At 46.7% G+C, this 13,899-nt stretch overlaps 1 protein-coding gene across 1 annotated transcript; it reads left to right on the top strand.

Moving 5' to 3' along the window:
• Positions 1 to 10,522: 10,522 nt before the first annotated feature.
• LOC141470185 (sulfate transporter-like) lies at positions 10,523 to 13,669 on the top strand. Its single transcript, XM_074156110.1, has 2 exons — positions 10,523 to 11,194; positions 12,050 to 13,669. Exons 1-2 carry the CDS (start codon positions 10,523 to 10,525, stop codon positions 13,667 to 13,669), a joined length of 2,292 nt encoding a protein of 763 aa, XP_074012211.1.
• Positions 13,670 to 13,899: the final 230 nt, after the last annotated feature.

Below are 13,899 nucleotides of genomic sequence, written 5' to 3'. Positions count from 1 at the left end.
TTGTGCTGCTGTATGATGGATGCAGCAGCTGTATATATCCAGTTACACTTTTGTGATATTCCTGTTTCTGTTCTGGAAAGGGCTCTTCTGCCTTCTACTGTTTTAAATGAACAGTGGAATACATGTACCAGATTTTATAAGGGGAATTCTGCCGTACCCACTGCTTTCTACACCTTCTCTTCTGCCTGCCTCACAGCTTCCTTTGTGATCTATAGGAAGAGGGAGTCTCAGAACGATTGGTTTTGGGTTTATGCATCTGTGTGGAACAGGAATGTTCATCCCAGGTGCAACCTTTAGAACCCCAGGCTAGAGTGGAAGATGGTATAAATCAGTGGATCTCCATTCCCAAACGTACTAATCGGCAATTATCAGTCTAAATGAAGAATTAAGAGATCATTAGCACATTCATTAATGACAACAACATGGCATTATGGAAATTAACACACTCGGTCTCAGCTATACTAAAGACTCCTGGAAATGTCTTTAGTAATATCCTGCTAAATGTCAGGGTCTTTTTTTATGTTTTTTGCTGCTATGGATAGTAGTGTCAGTTCTTCCTAACGTGGCAATTACACTAATGAATGTTACACTTGTGTGCATGTTTTGACAGGGAAATAACTTTCAGTCCACTTCATAAAACAGGGAAAGGTACTGCAGTGAGGCACATGGTGTTTATTTTTGGATTTATAATGCCATTGCCAACCTTAGTCTCATGTGATTTAGTGGTCCCGATTTCCTTGTAAGCCGTGGCATCTCCATCTGCTCCTCTCTAATTCACTGCGAGACCCACCTCTCCACCTTCTGACTTCTTTTTGTATTTTGCTGTAAGACATTGCATATGATTGACTGTAAATAGAAGAATCGCTGCCTTTGTGTATGTTGCTATTACATGTGACCTGCTACTCAGTTTTCACGCCAGATCTTTTGATAAGGCTAAAGCTTCTGAACAAAGAGTGTGAGACAAGGCCAAAACCCCACCGGTCCTCTGAGGCTGGGAGAAAGGGGACCATGGGGTGCTGGTGGGGGAGCACCGCTGTATGTGTCCCCCCACGAGCATGCCAGAGCCTCAGCCCGGTGTGGGACTGGGCCAGGGTTTGTGTAGCTGCAGGAGCAACGACAGATTAACCTGGAGGTGTCTTTATTATGGGGCTACTGCAGCACTGTGTTACGCAGCCACGTGCCTTTCTCTATAATGAGTGTAATAATAACACGGGACCTAAGTCCGGCTCAGAGCTGCTGCATGAGTCACTGTCCCAAACTACATATATGAGGGATTTCTGTTTTCATGATTATTTATTTTTATCTAATTTTAATGTAAGTCTGCACATGGCTTTTCCAGCCAGGGCAGCAGAGCTTCCATGGGTGCTGTGCTCCTTCCCCATCGGGCTGCGGTGATGAACAAAAAGGTACTATTTCTGGGGAGAAATCACAGCCGTGCCTTCCTCTCCACTCGCTTCTGCTGGCTTGTGCCAAGAGACATTAAAACCCACTGCTGATGGGTCAGAAGTGCAGCGGGGAGGTACCACAGGCAGGAAAGCATCCTGGCTGCCACACCAGGGTTTTAAGCCGGTCAATACCCTGCTGCTTCCCACAGCCTTGTGCTGAGGTTGGCCGTGAACCCTACCTGTGCCAGGTCCTAGATTTAGGCTTACCTGGTGGAATCCAGTCTTTTTATCGCCACTCCTACCTTGAGAAGACCAGCAACAGTGCATATCTCCCTGGGTCCAGTTCCCTGAATCTTTCACCCCAGGGCTGCTCTCACTCCCTGTTCCCCACCACCCTTAGCTACCTGCTGTCATCTCCGGTGCTGCCGGTGCAAAGAGCTTTTAAGCAGGTTGAAGTCGCATCACTTGCGTGTCTCCATTCCAGAAACGGTGCAGGAAGGCAGTGCTGGCCTTGCAGCTGGGCACACGGGCCAGCGCGGGGCTCACTCGGGCTCAGCGCTGACCTGAGCCTCCCAGTGCTCCCAGCGCAGTGAGAAGCATGGCTGGGCTGTAGGAAGCTGCTGGTCTAGAAGATCATAGAAACTGGAACAAGAGGAAACCCTTTGAGTTGAGGGTGGAACTCTTCAGGCAAAGAGGTTTTTTTCAGGGCATTATCTTCTGTTGTGTTTTTTTTTTTTTCACATGCTTTGGAAAAGTGATTAAATGATTGAGGTGATTTACATTTTTTTTTGGTTTTTTTTAGCAATATAGCTAAGCTAATGAAGCTGTGACACAGGTAGCAGGCATCTGCTGCTAATGCCATTCAAGGTGCTTTGGATCTGTGTAGCTTATTTTACTTTGCTGAGTCTCAATGTAGGATACTGTTGTGAGACTTCAATATCGACGTAACTGTCCACACTAGAAGGGCTTTGCACTTGTACTATGCTGGCATAGATAAAAGGAGCAATGTCTTTAGTGCAGACTTTGCACTGTGAGTGACCTTGTTAAGTCCCAAGAATTACTTGCACTTGGTTGTCCTCTTTGTAAGCCTTTGGAGGATCAGCTGCTCATGTGAAAAACTATCTGATCTTTACTAGTTCAATCGAATTGCACCTGAAGTGGAAATAATTCTGAGTCTTGCATTTTCTTTTGAGATCCTTACAGTGCTGAAAGTGAGGCCTCTGGTTAGGTAAAATGGCAAATATTTAATATATATATATTTAATTCATGGTGTAATTAGTACCTTTCTGTTTTATTTTCTAGAGATTATACAAGCTAAGGCATATTGCTGTTTCTCTAATGTGAAAATACACAAAATATTACAGCATTGGATGGAGATTCAAATCTCCATTGAACAAATTTACTGCCAAAAGTACTTGAATTCCAGCTCCCTCTAGCTCTGAAAGCACTTAGCTCTTAGTCTGGCTCCTAAATGATCTCAAGACTCCAGAGGAAGATAGGAAATGAAACATTTTGCTGGACTTGGGTCCAAGTTTTTTATGTCTAATTTTTGACTTAAGTAAGTAAATTTTATGTGTATTTGCAATGCAGCTGAAACATCATTAGAGGTAAAGCCTCACTATTTCTGGTAATCACATGATGGTTTGAGTTCGTCAGTCTCTTGAGTCTGTGACCATCGTCTCTGGTACCTTGGTATGTTCTGGGGTATGATTTTTGAATTATTTTAAATTCAAAAATAATTAAATTCAGAATAATTTTAGATATTTGTGGCGTAGGGTTTTTCAGAATAAATTAAATGGCAGATATTGCCTGGAGTAACTTTTTCAAGTTGGAGAATGGGTTTAACCAAACAGTACCTCAGGAATGGACTAGATCACATTGGTCGGCTGACTCAACCAGTTTACAGAATGGTTTGTTTGAATAAGATGCAGAAAAGTTGTATAGTATGTATAAAAGATCACCTTACTTTTTACTGTGACTTCCCTGTGTGTTTAAAATAAGGTATAATGTTTCCCCCAGTTGGGTGGCAGAATCCGGGGTGCTGGGGGAGGCATCTCGCTCTATGGCATCAGTCCGTGCCGGGTGGGACACGGACCGTGCCCTGTGCCCAGCCTGGGGAGAGAGGTGCTGCCATCAGCTCCTCGCTGAGCGCTGTGCTCACCAACCAAACGTTTGTGATAAGAGTTTTATTTTGTCAGTCGTCGTCTTATGTCCTACCATCAGCTGTGGGGTGTAGCCTCTGCATGTTGTTGACTCTCTTTTACACTGTCTGTATCTGTTAGATCTGCATCGATTGTAATTTTTAAATGCTAATGTGCCTTGTTGTCATTGTAGAAGATTTGTTTTAGCACAAGAATTTTCTATCAAATATGGTAAAATCTTTGGGATTTCTTTATAACCATTAAAAGATGATATTTATGTTTTTTCTGTTGTTGGACATATGCTTGATACCTTAGAAGATGCTGCAGCTATAAATTTTAACAAGAAAAGCCACGCATGTTTGAGCAGCGAGTCCCCGGTCCCTGCTTCTGCTGAGGGTTGTGCCCAGTGCCCGTTGTGAAGCACAGTGTATACACAGCTGTGTGGACTGTCCTCCCGCACTCTGTACACACGCGTGGAAGTTTCCTGCCAACATAAACCGGGGCATTGACTGACGATACGTGGCCAGCAGCAGGCTTTCACCTCCTCCTGACTTCAGTGCTCTGTGCAACCCAGCTGCCCTTTGTCTCATGAATAATAGCAGGTAATAAGCAACGTGGTGACGATGATGTGCCGGTGAGCAGCACCCTCCTGTGGGCCAGGTCCATATTCCTAAGATGCAAGAAATGACAGATTGGGTTAGGTTTGGTGCTACTTGTACTTCACAATATGTGTGGTTATAGCACATGGTATTACGTATTCAGCCTTACAAAATTTCTGCAATGTATTTTGGTGTTATTGGACGTAAGAGGTTATATGACTTGGTAAGGTCATGGCCAGTAAGAGTCAGAGCAAAAATCAGAGCAGCTCTGGGTGCAGTTCTGGGCACTTAGTGTGAGCTTTATCTCTGCATACGTGTTCTTGAGTTACACAAAAGATTTTCTTGATCCAGCATGGCTCAGCTTTTACCTGAGGGGGCCTTTTACCTTAGGAAGCCTCAGCGCACATGCTGTAATTTTTGTGTTGGTGCCAACAGAGTGTAGGAGCACTCAATTACGGAGAATGCCAGCAGGAGCTTTCTGCTCTCTTGAAAAGCATAGGACAGCCATTGCCTTCAGCAGAGTAACTCTTGATTCCTGCCGATACAGAGCTGAGATAACAGGCTTCAGTCAGCAGCTCCCTTTACCTGTGCTGCTCAAGGCTCTACCTTACCTGTGCACACCTAATTCTTGCCATATACATGCTCCTGTACTAGATGAGACCCCAGCCCCATCTCCTGGTTCACAGGCTGGTGGAGGCTGCTTAGGAAAGGTGTACCAGGGGTCCAGCCCATGCAGAGCCCTCCCATTTTTTACAGCTTTTGCAGCGCTTCTCTGTTAAGCCACACTGTGTGGCAGTCTGTCCCACCATTTGGCTTGTGTGGAAAAACTTGTCTTTAATAGCAGATTGTTGGGGACGTGCTACAGTTTCTGGGCTTCTTACCCACCTGATGGAGCATCTTTCTGTTCTGTGACATTGAGATGTGACCTCTGTAGGATCCCTCTCCGTGGCCTCAGTGCACAATGAGCTGGTGTGGGATGGCTACTGGGAGAGCTCGGGAGCCAGCCACAGGGCTCTGCCCAACATCGTGGGGGCAAGTCGTGGTAACTGCAAATAGGGTACCCCCGTGAGCCAGCCAACAGCTACAGGGGGAAGAGCATCCCACCAGCACAGCCTCAGCGCTATGAAGTGCTCATCGGCAGCACACGCAGGTCAGGTCTGAAATGGTGCCAAGTAGCTTGGGCTGAATGCCAATTCAGTATGAAATAGAAATGTGTCTCCCCATTTTTATTCCACTGTAGTCAATTTAATCTGTTTACAGAGCCATTATAGCATTTTCAATTATTAGCTTGATAATTTGGAAAAGGGTCATAAGCACTGGACTTTTGTCATGCAGGGAAAAACATGAAAACAGCAACAAAGAGCCGCAAAGGTTGGCAAGGAATCATTTTCACCCTCCTTATATAAATTGGGAATGCTCCCCAAATCCTGTAGCCGATGTGCTTGGAAGTGCTCTTTTTTCCCATCTTCTAGGAGTGGGCGTCAGTGCTGGGGGAAGGACTTGTAGCAGGGCGTTAGCAGGGTGGACCTAGCGTGTCCTTCTAGATCTGCTACCTCCGCACTGAGTCTCTTTCCAAGGACAAAGCCTCCATCTTACATCTTTCAAAATACACTAAAAAACATTCCTTGCATGTCTGTCTTCGTGGTTAATTGCTGGGAGCGAGCAGCAGCTGAAATAAATGTTCTTTATCGGTATTTATTTATGGGTTCCTTGGTCCCTCTCAAACTTCACAGTGGTGGGACTGCATTACCGTGTGCAGTCACAGGGTGAGCGACACTTTTGGATTCACAGTGTTTTTGTCTGGAGAGAACTTTCTCTTTGCCTTGCATGCTCTGCTGTGACCCCTGCACATCAGCATAAACTGCCCTGCGAAATAACAGGAGGCTGCAAAAACTGTTTTATTTTCTGGGAAGACCTAGTTTACTGCTTCTACATTCTCTGGTGTTACCTCTTGCAGAAAAGTGAATAATTGCTTTCCAAGAAACCATAGGAGAAGTTCTGTTCAGCTTTTTTGTCCTCAGGTGCTTTTGTTGCATTTTACCCTATCTCAGCAGTGGGACCAGTTCTGGGCTTGTCTCCTTTTCCTTGTTTTTCCTTTTGAAAAAAAAAAGATGGTGTTTTGCAGATGTCTACATATTGAAAATTCATTTCCAAATGGAACCAAACCAGCAGCCATCCACAAAGACTGTCAAGTCCCAAATCTGAAGGGAAGGAAAAGCATCTCTCTTAGATACCTGGCACTGTTACCTGGCTCACTTGCCTTTTTTTAAATAAAGTTGCATGTGATCTAAGTAACTGCAGAGCAGCGGGCTGCAGCCATGTACTAAGCCAGGCTGGCCCGTTTATGGAGCCAAGACATGTGGGATGCTACTTGAAAGTCTTCCAGAAGCCAAATGGTCATAAGTATATTTACAAGCCTTAAAGCAAATCAAAAATACTTGCGCAGTGCGGTTAACTCTGTTCCAAAGAAAATTGGAGATGCCAGCTTGTCCTGATAAACAAAAGCGATGCATTGACACAGCAGCAGAGACTTGAATTCACTACACTTCCCCGCTGAAAAATGCCTGGGTAACAATCACAGACCCAGACAATTTCATGATTATTTTCTACTTTAGGACAGAAAGCCAAAATAGCCCACTACTGCATTTTCCTTGTACTGGGAGCCCAGGTTTTCACTCCCATGTTTCTTGCTGGTTTCAACAGTTGTTGCATAGGTGGATGTTACATTGCTCACATACTACGCCATAAATGAAAAATTTGGATTTCATGCTTTCTGCTTGTCTTAAAAACAGAGGGTGCCATGTTACTACTGGCAGGCAACGTCCTGTCTACACTTGCGTTGTTCAAGCTAATACCATCTGTCCAACCCAACCTTGCCCAGAAAGGAGCTAAACAGTTAAGTGAGTTTATAGTGGCAATAAAGAACAACCCTTGAAGAAGTTTGTTTGTTTGAAAACAGTTTTAGCAGTTAGCTGTAGTGACCTTGCATTTGGAAGGCAGGGCAGCCTTAGCCACCTCAAGGTCACATGAAGTTCCATTGTGGGTTTCTTTTTTTAAGCTGTCTACTATACATTTTCTAGAGCAAATGTGAAATGTTTGCCATTTCCGCCCTTGCCTCACCTCATACAGTAAAAGTGATTTCAGAGATGTACACAGTGTTCAGCCACCAATGATGTTCTTGGTTCTGTCAGGATGGAGAACATAAAATGACCTTTCCTCAGTGCTCACAGCCTGAATTTCCAGCACAGAGAGGACCACGCAGAAGCTGCCCTAGCGTGGAGGCTCGCTGTTCCAAAGAGGTCAGTGCAGAGAACGGAATACATGGGGATATGGAGCTTGAGAAGCTAATTGCAGGGAAAGTATGGAATATTTTGAAGTTGAGTATACAAAAGCAACTGGGAATTTGCACACAAGACAGGGAGGAACAAGTTTGTAGGGAAGGATGGCAGGGGAGGCATGGAGACAGAAGGAATGGAAAAAATCTGCTCACTAAAACCTATGCATTGGAGAGGTGGAAAAGCATAGCTATATCAAGGCTGACCAAGCTATGTCAGGTGGTAACGGAAATCATAGCAAACAGAAGAGTTCCAGAATATGTAAGTGAAGATGGAAAAGCAGCAACCACCAGTGAAGGTTAAAGGTAGCCTAGATACTGTCACAAATGGAAAAAGTGCTTTGTCCCATTTTCATGGTGGACAGATGAGAGATCCAGAACTGGAAATGAATGATCAAAAGATCAAAACCCGAAGATGGATTGTGCTCAGATGTGTTTTATCCCAGGAAACAAGTCGACTTAAAGGACCAGCCTGGCCAGCTCTTCCGTGACTGACTCACTGGTTCTTCAGTGACTGAATTTCAAGATGAAGGAATCATACAGAAAATGGAAATTTGGGTCATTTGCTAAGGAAGAAGATGCAAAAGGAAAACAAGTGAGTAGAGACAACATCAGACAGGCTAAAGCATATGAAGGGATAATCTTTTAGGGACAGGAGGAATGACAAGGCTAAGGAAAGATACAGTCCGTTACTGAAAGAAAGGGAAGGGAAAGGGGAGCTATCAACAGATGTACCTGAAAATACATGAGCTGCGGAGGAATAGCAGAGAATAAAGAATTCACGGAGGTAGATAAATACATTGAGCAGCTATTTCCCCTACCATGTGCTCTCATTTTTTCCTGCTGCTGGAGAGTACTGATGTTTCTTATTTATTTACTTCTAATTACTGAGATACAGACTTCCACTGATGAGATAAATGTAGCTCAGGATGCTGATCTTCCCCTTCTTTTCCCTCAGGGTGTCTCCCAGCATCTAAATCAAAGCCTTGTGAAAATGTCATCTCTCCACACCTCACACCATCTCTCTGAACGCCATGGGCTCTCAGCCTCCTCCCCAAGCCCAGCACACAAGTCGGTGCCAGGAGCAGAGGCAGGGGCCGAGCTGCCTCACTGCTAGGTGTTTGTCCTGCTCAACGGGGCAGTAGCACACCCAGCAAAATGTTAGAGACTAGGTCGATGGAAAAGAGATGGAAAAGAAAGAGTGGAGAAGGAGGTGAGCAGGAGCGTGTGCTGAGAGGTCTGAGGCAGGTTGTTGGCAGGGATCACAAGGACACAGCAGTTACAGCTGGTATTTATGAGGCTGCTGTTTCAATTCAGGATGATAAGACATTACCTTTTTTCCTGGCCGCTAATGCAGTTGTTCACCTTTACCTACAAAAGGAATGCAACCCTGCACTTTACCAAATTGTGCTTACTTCTGCCAAGCAAAATCTCTTGGTATTTGTGCTAAAAAAAAATTTGTGCTTGTCTCTAAAAGGCATGTGCAAAACGTGGATTGTGGATTGTGCAGATTTGACACGTATTGAGTTCTTCTGTCTACCTAGAAATAATCCATGTCATCCCACCTTTGCTGTCTGGGCAGAACTCTGTTTTTCGCTGCCCGGGTGCAGCCCGGGTGTCTGGCTCTGGCAGCGGGTGAGCACAGCCTGGCTGGGCAGAGCTGGAGGGGCTGGTGGCACCACACTGGTGGAAAAGCTACGGGAAAGAGAAGTCATTCTGGAACCGGTTTTGCTTTTTGGTTATGTTTTTTTTGAACAAAAGCTTGTCCAGAATAGGTGAAAACTTGAGCAGAGAAGCCCAGCGGGACTCAGGCAAGGATGTTCTCTCAGTTCAGGGAGGGGCAGAGCAATTGCACACCAAGGAAGATTTCTTTGCATTGTTCCCCGTGTTTAGCAAACACATCTCCAGATACCAGCAGTACTGTTATCTGGCAGGAGCACTTCTCTAAACCTCTTCAATCATTCTTAATGGCCAGAACAAGTTTTCATCACAAATACTCTCCCAGAACGATGTTTGTTTTCAAAATACAGCTCTATTTGGCCGGCTGCACCGTCTTCATCAGCTGGAGCGAGATAAAAGGGCCGATGGCTTGGCTGAGTAACTCAGATCTCTTCTCTAGGGAAGCGGCGCATGGTCCAGAAGGAAGGAAAAGGGAATAGGTTTGCACAGCCTCATGCTTGCTCCGCTCAGTGTGCACTGTAAGGAGAGGGGACAGGTCTGTCTGCCTGGGAGAAGCTCCAGGTAGTGAGAAAACACCCAGTATCTCCCCGCAGCCAGAGGTAAGAGATTTGGGTTGGGACCAGTGATTGAAATGAAGCTGTGGGGCAGGAGAGTGGGAATTCTCATCATCCCAGCTCAGTTTCTGACTGCAGCCACTCTAGGTCTCCTCTCAGAAGATTTTTCTTCTCTGTGTGTATCGTTCAGTTTTGGCAAAAAAAGTATGTTTTGTTGCAGCTGTATTTTGACTGAAAAACTTGGAAGTAGCTCTGGAAAGTGAATATGTTACTTAACCAGACTGAGAGAGTAGGATGCTTTTGTTCCGCAGATAGGAGCCCCTGTGATGGGCCTGTTCGATGCAAGCCAGCAGTGTAATTTAAAATTTTGAGATGTTAAAGGCGAAGTTATTTTGCAAATGACCTCCCTTGCCCACATGTTACATTCCTAAAGCATCGTTTGGAATATCTCAACGTTTCCAAAGTAGTTCTTGCTTAAGTGGAAGTGTCATCAAGAAATGTAGGCTTCCTGAAGAGGTTTCAGTTTCAGTGAAATAATATTGTCTGATCTTACCCCATCCCGCTGCTCTGTTTCAGAACAAGAGGTATGGTAGGAAGGAGCACAGGGGTATGTAGTTCCATCCCTGATGTGAGCATCTGTGCCGGATGAATGCAATATAAACTGTGGTCTCAGGGCTGTGGTTGATCAGGCCCATAACTGAAAACAAACAAATCAACTGGCACCGTGGGGAAGTGATTTGCTGTTTGATTTGTCTGAGGTTATTTTCCTTTATTTATTTATCTATGCAATCTCCATGGGCCCTGGAGCTAAGCAAAGCACATTGCGTACATGACTGCAACACTTCATGGCTGCCTGTTCTCCCGCCTTAGCTCTCCTGGTGCAATGGAGGAGACATTGAGCCAGAAGTCGGGACAGAGCAAAGACGCAGTGGGGTCCCTAACGCCAGAAGAGACTCCTGCTAATTTTATATATGTCAAATTGGAGGAGTATGAGCCTGCAGACTTCAGCACCAAGGAACTCATCCGAAAGAAAGCCAGAGAGATCTGCACATGCGATCATCAAACCATCATCACCTTCTTCTGTCGGCTGTTCCCAGTGCTGGACTGGCTTCCCCGTTACAATGTAAAGACACAGTTGCTTGGGGATGTCATATCTGGGCTCCTCGTGGGGATAGTTGCCATCCCTCAGTCCATCTCCTACTCCCTCTTAGCCAACCAGGATCCCATCTATGGAATCTACACCAACTTCTTCTGCAATATCATCTACGTTGCTGTGGCCACTTCACGCCATAACTTCGTGGGCTCCTTCGGTGTCCTGTGCCTGATGATTGGGCAGTCTGTGAACCGGCACCTCCAGCTAGCAGGGTACAGCGACAACAACACTGGCTCTTCCCTGGTGGGCAACTCCACCTCCATCAGAAATGGGACGGGTGCCTGTGACAGGAGCTGCTACGCCATCACTGTGGCCCTTTCCTTAAGCTTTCTGGTCGGTCTTTACCAGGTACAAATGTTCACTGTTGTGCTGTTTCCTCTCTTTTTGCCTGCTAGGAACTTCTCTGAGCTAAACATCTCTAAGCTCCAGTCTTGGTTCAGACTTGAGAAAGTCATGAGAAACCTTTCCTGATATGACTAGGCCCCGGCACCCTTGAATCAAATGCAGTGATTTAGAAACCCCAACACAGCTGGATGTGGGGTTTTGTTTCCCTCCTTCCCTCCATGTGACAGGCCAGGTCCTTGGATGTGTCTGAAACATCCTTAGGATCACGCACAGCAAGAGAGGAGAAGAAACTATGAACCACCTTCTCACCACCCCAGTCCTTGAGCTAGGCTGGCTCCTGGTGGAGGTTAGAGCAGGTTTGGGGCTGGCAAGAACAACCCTCAAGGACCCTGCCATCAGCAGGGGCTCCTTCAAAGGCCATGCTCCCTGGCAATGTCCCCACTACCTGGGCCTAGCTGTCACTGAACAACTTCAGGCTCTTTCACTGGGACAACTAAAATTGAGTGTATCACACCAGTTTTATGCCACTGAGTGATACTCAAAGCTGCTGTGATGGGGCTGCTTCCTGGACTTTCAATGTTAACTGTTTGCTCTTATTGCTTGTAAGGAGACAGCAGCAGGGACCTTGTAGGGTTCTTTGTGTGGCATCTCTAGGCACAGATGAGTGTTATAGGTGGGTGTCTTTAGTTTATCATACCCCAGATTAAGTACTGAAGACGAAGTCCACTGCCTCACACTGAACGCTCGGCAGACAGAATAGCCAGAGCTGCTGAAGTGGGAGCAAACTGACATAAATTGCTAACTACCTCTTCCAGTCCTTCTCATCGATGCTAAAGGTATGGCTGGCTTGCTTTTCAGATCCTGCTGGGGGTTTTACAGCTGGGCTTTGTGGCTGTCTACCTGTCAGAACCTCTCCTCAGTGGCTTTGTGACTGGCTCCAGCCTCACCATTATCACATCCCAGATGAAGTATCTCCTGGGACTGAAAATCCCTCGTCATGAAGGTGTGGGGTCCTTCATCCTGACATGGGTTGACCTTTTCAGATACATCCAGAACACCAATATCTGTGACCTAGTCACTAGCCTGGTTGCTTTGGCCGTCATAGTGCCTGTCAAAGAGATCAATGACCGGTATAAGGAGAAGATGAAGGCCCCGTTTCCCATAGAGCTGCTAGTGGTCATTGTAGCCACAGTAATATCTTATTACTTTAACTTCGAAGAGCGATACAAGTCTGCTGTTTGTGGGAATATCCCCACTGGCTTTAGGAAACCCACTCTACCAGATATAAACCTGTTTTCCAGCCTGGCAGTTGATGCTCTGCCCATTGCTGTTATTGGTTTTGCCATGACTGTCTCTCTGGCAGAAATCTTTGGCAAAAAGCATGGCTACACTGTCCGTGCCAACCAAGAGATGATTGCCATTGGCATGTGCAACCTGGTCCCTTCTTTCTTCTATTGCTTTGCCAGCTCTGCGGCCCTGAGCAAGACTCTGCTGAAGGAGTCCACAGGGACCCAGACCCAGGTCTCTGGCCTGGTCACCTCCCTGGTGCTGCTGCTAGTGCTGCTGTGGATCGCCCCACTCTTCTACTCGCTGCAGACCTCCATCCTGGGAGTGGTCACCATTGCTAACCTGCAGGGGGGACTGAGGAAGTTCCGTGACACCCCCAGCATGTGGCGGCTCAGCAAGCTGGACACGGTGGTGTGGTGGACAACCTTGCTGTCCTCCACGCTGATCACCACAGAGATTGGGCTTCTCGTGGGTGTCTGTTTTTCTCTGCTCTGTATCATCTTCCGCACACAGAGACCCAGGGCCACGCTCCTGGGCAAGGTCAGCAACACAGAAATCTATGAGGACCAGTCCACTTACAAGCAGCTCAGCAGTATTGCCAACATCAAAATCTTCCGCTTTGAGTCATCCCTCTACTATGCCAACAAGGACTATTTCAAGGCTGTTCTTTACCAGAAAACTGGGGTAAATCCTATCCTGCTGGCTGCTAAGCACCAAAGGGGGGAGGCCCAGACAAATGCAGACTCAGGAAACAGCTTTTTTGGCACCAGGTTTGGCTGCCTGAAAGAGACCAAGAAGAGGACTGAGAAGCCTCCAGCAGATACCTGTCCTCCTTCCATAGATATGCACACCTTAATCCTTGACTGTGGGGCAATGCAGTTCATAGATACTGTGGGTCTCTCTGTGCTAAAGGAGACACATCGTGACTATAAGGAGATTGGCGTCCAGGTGCTGCTGGCAAACTGCAACCCTTCCATCCGCCACTGGCTCCGGGAGGGAGGCTGGGCTGGTGGGACAGACAGTGGCGGTCAGTTGGCTTTCCACAGCGTCCACGATGCAGTGCAGTTTGCTGAGCGGTGGTACCACGTGCAGCAGGAGGAGAGCGAGGAGAGCAAGGATGCTCTCTGGGACCCTGAAGACTTGAACTTCCAGGTGTCTTCCCAGCCCTCGTATACGAGGAACAATTTCTAATGGGCATGGGCTTGGGGTGTACTTGAGAGCCGGTACATACAGTCAGAGCACGCAAAAAAAGACTCTGATGAATGGCCAGCACCAGGCATGGGGGGCCAAAGGATTGGGGACTGGGGACTGTCCCGCACGGACACATGTCTCTCCTGGGCACTGGGGGCCACAAGTGAACCGCGATGAACAGACTGACCCGGTGCTTCCAGTCTCTGGGGCTCCGCACCCTTCCCGGGGGA

This window comes from Numenius arquata, chromosome 11, assembly GCF_964106895.1.
Source record: "Numenius arquata chromosome 11, bNumArq3.hap1.1, whole genome shotgun sequence".
Taxonomy (NCBI): domain Eukaryota; kingdom Metazoa; phylum Chordata; class Aves; order Charadriiformes; family Scolopacidae; genus Numenius; species Numenius arquata.
This window is presented reverse-complemented; position numbering and strand designations above follow the sequence as displayed.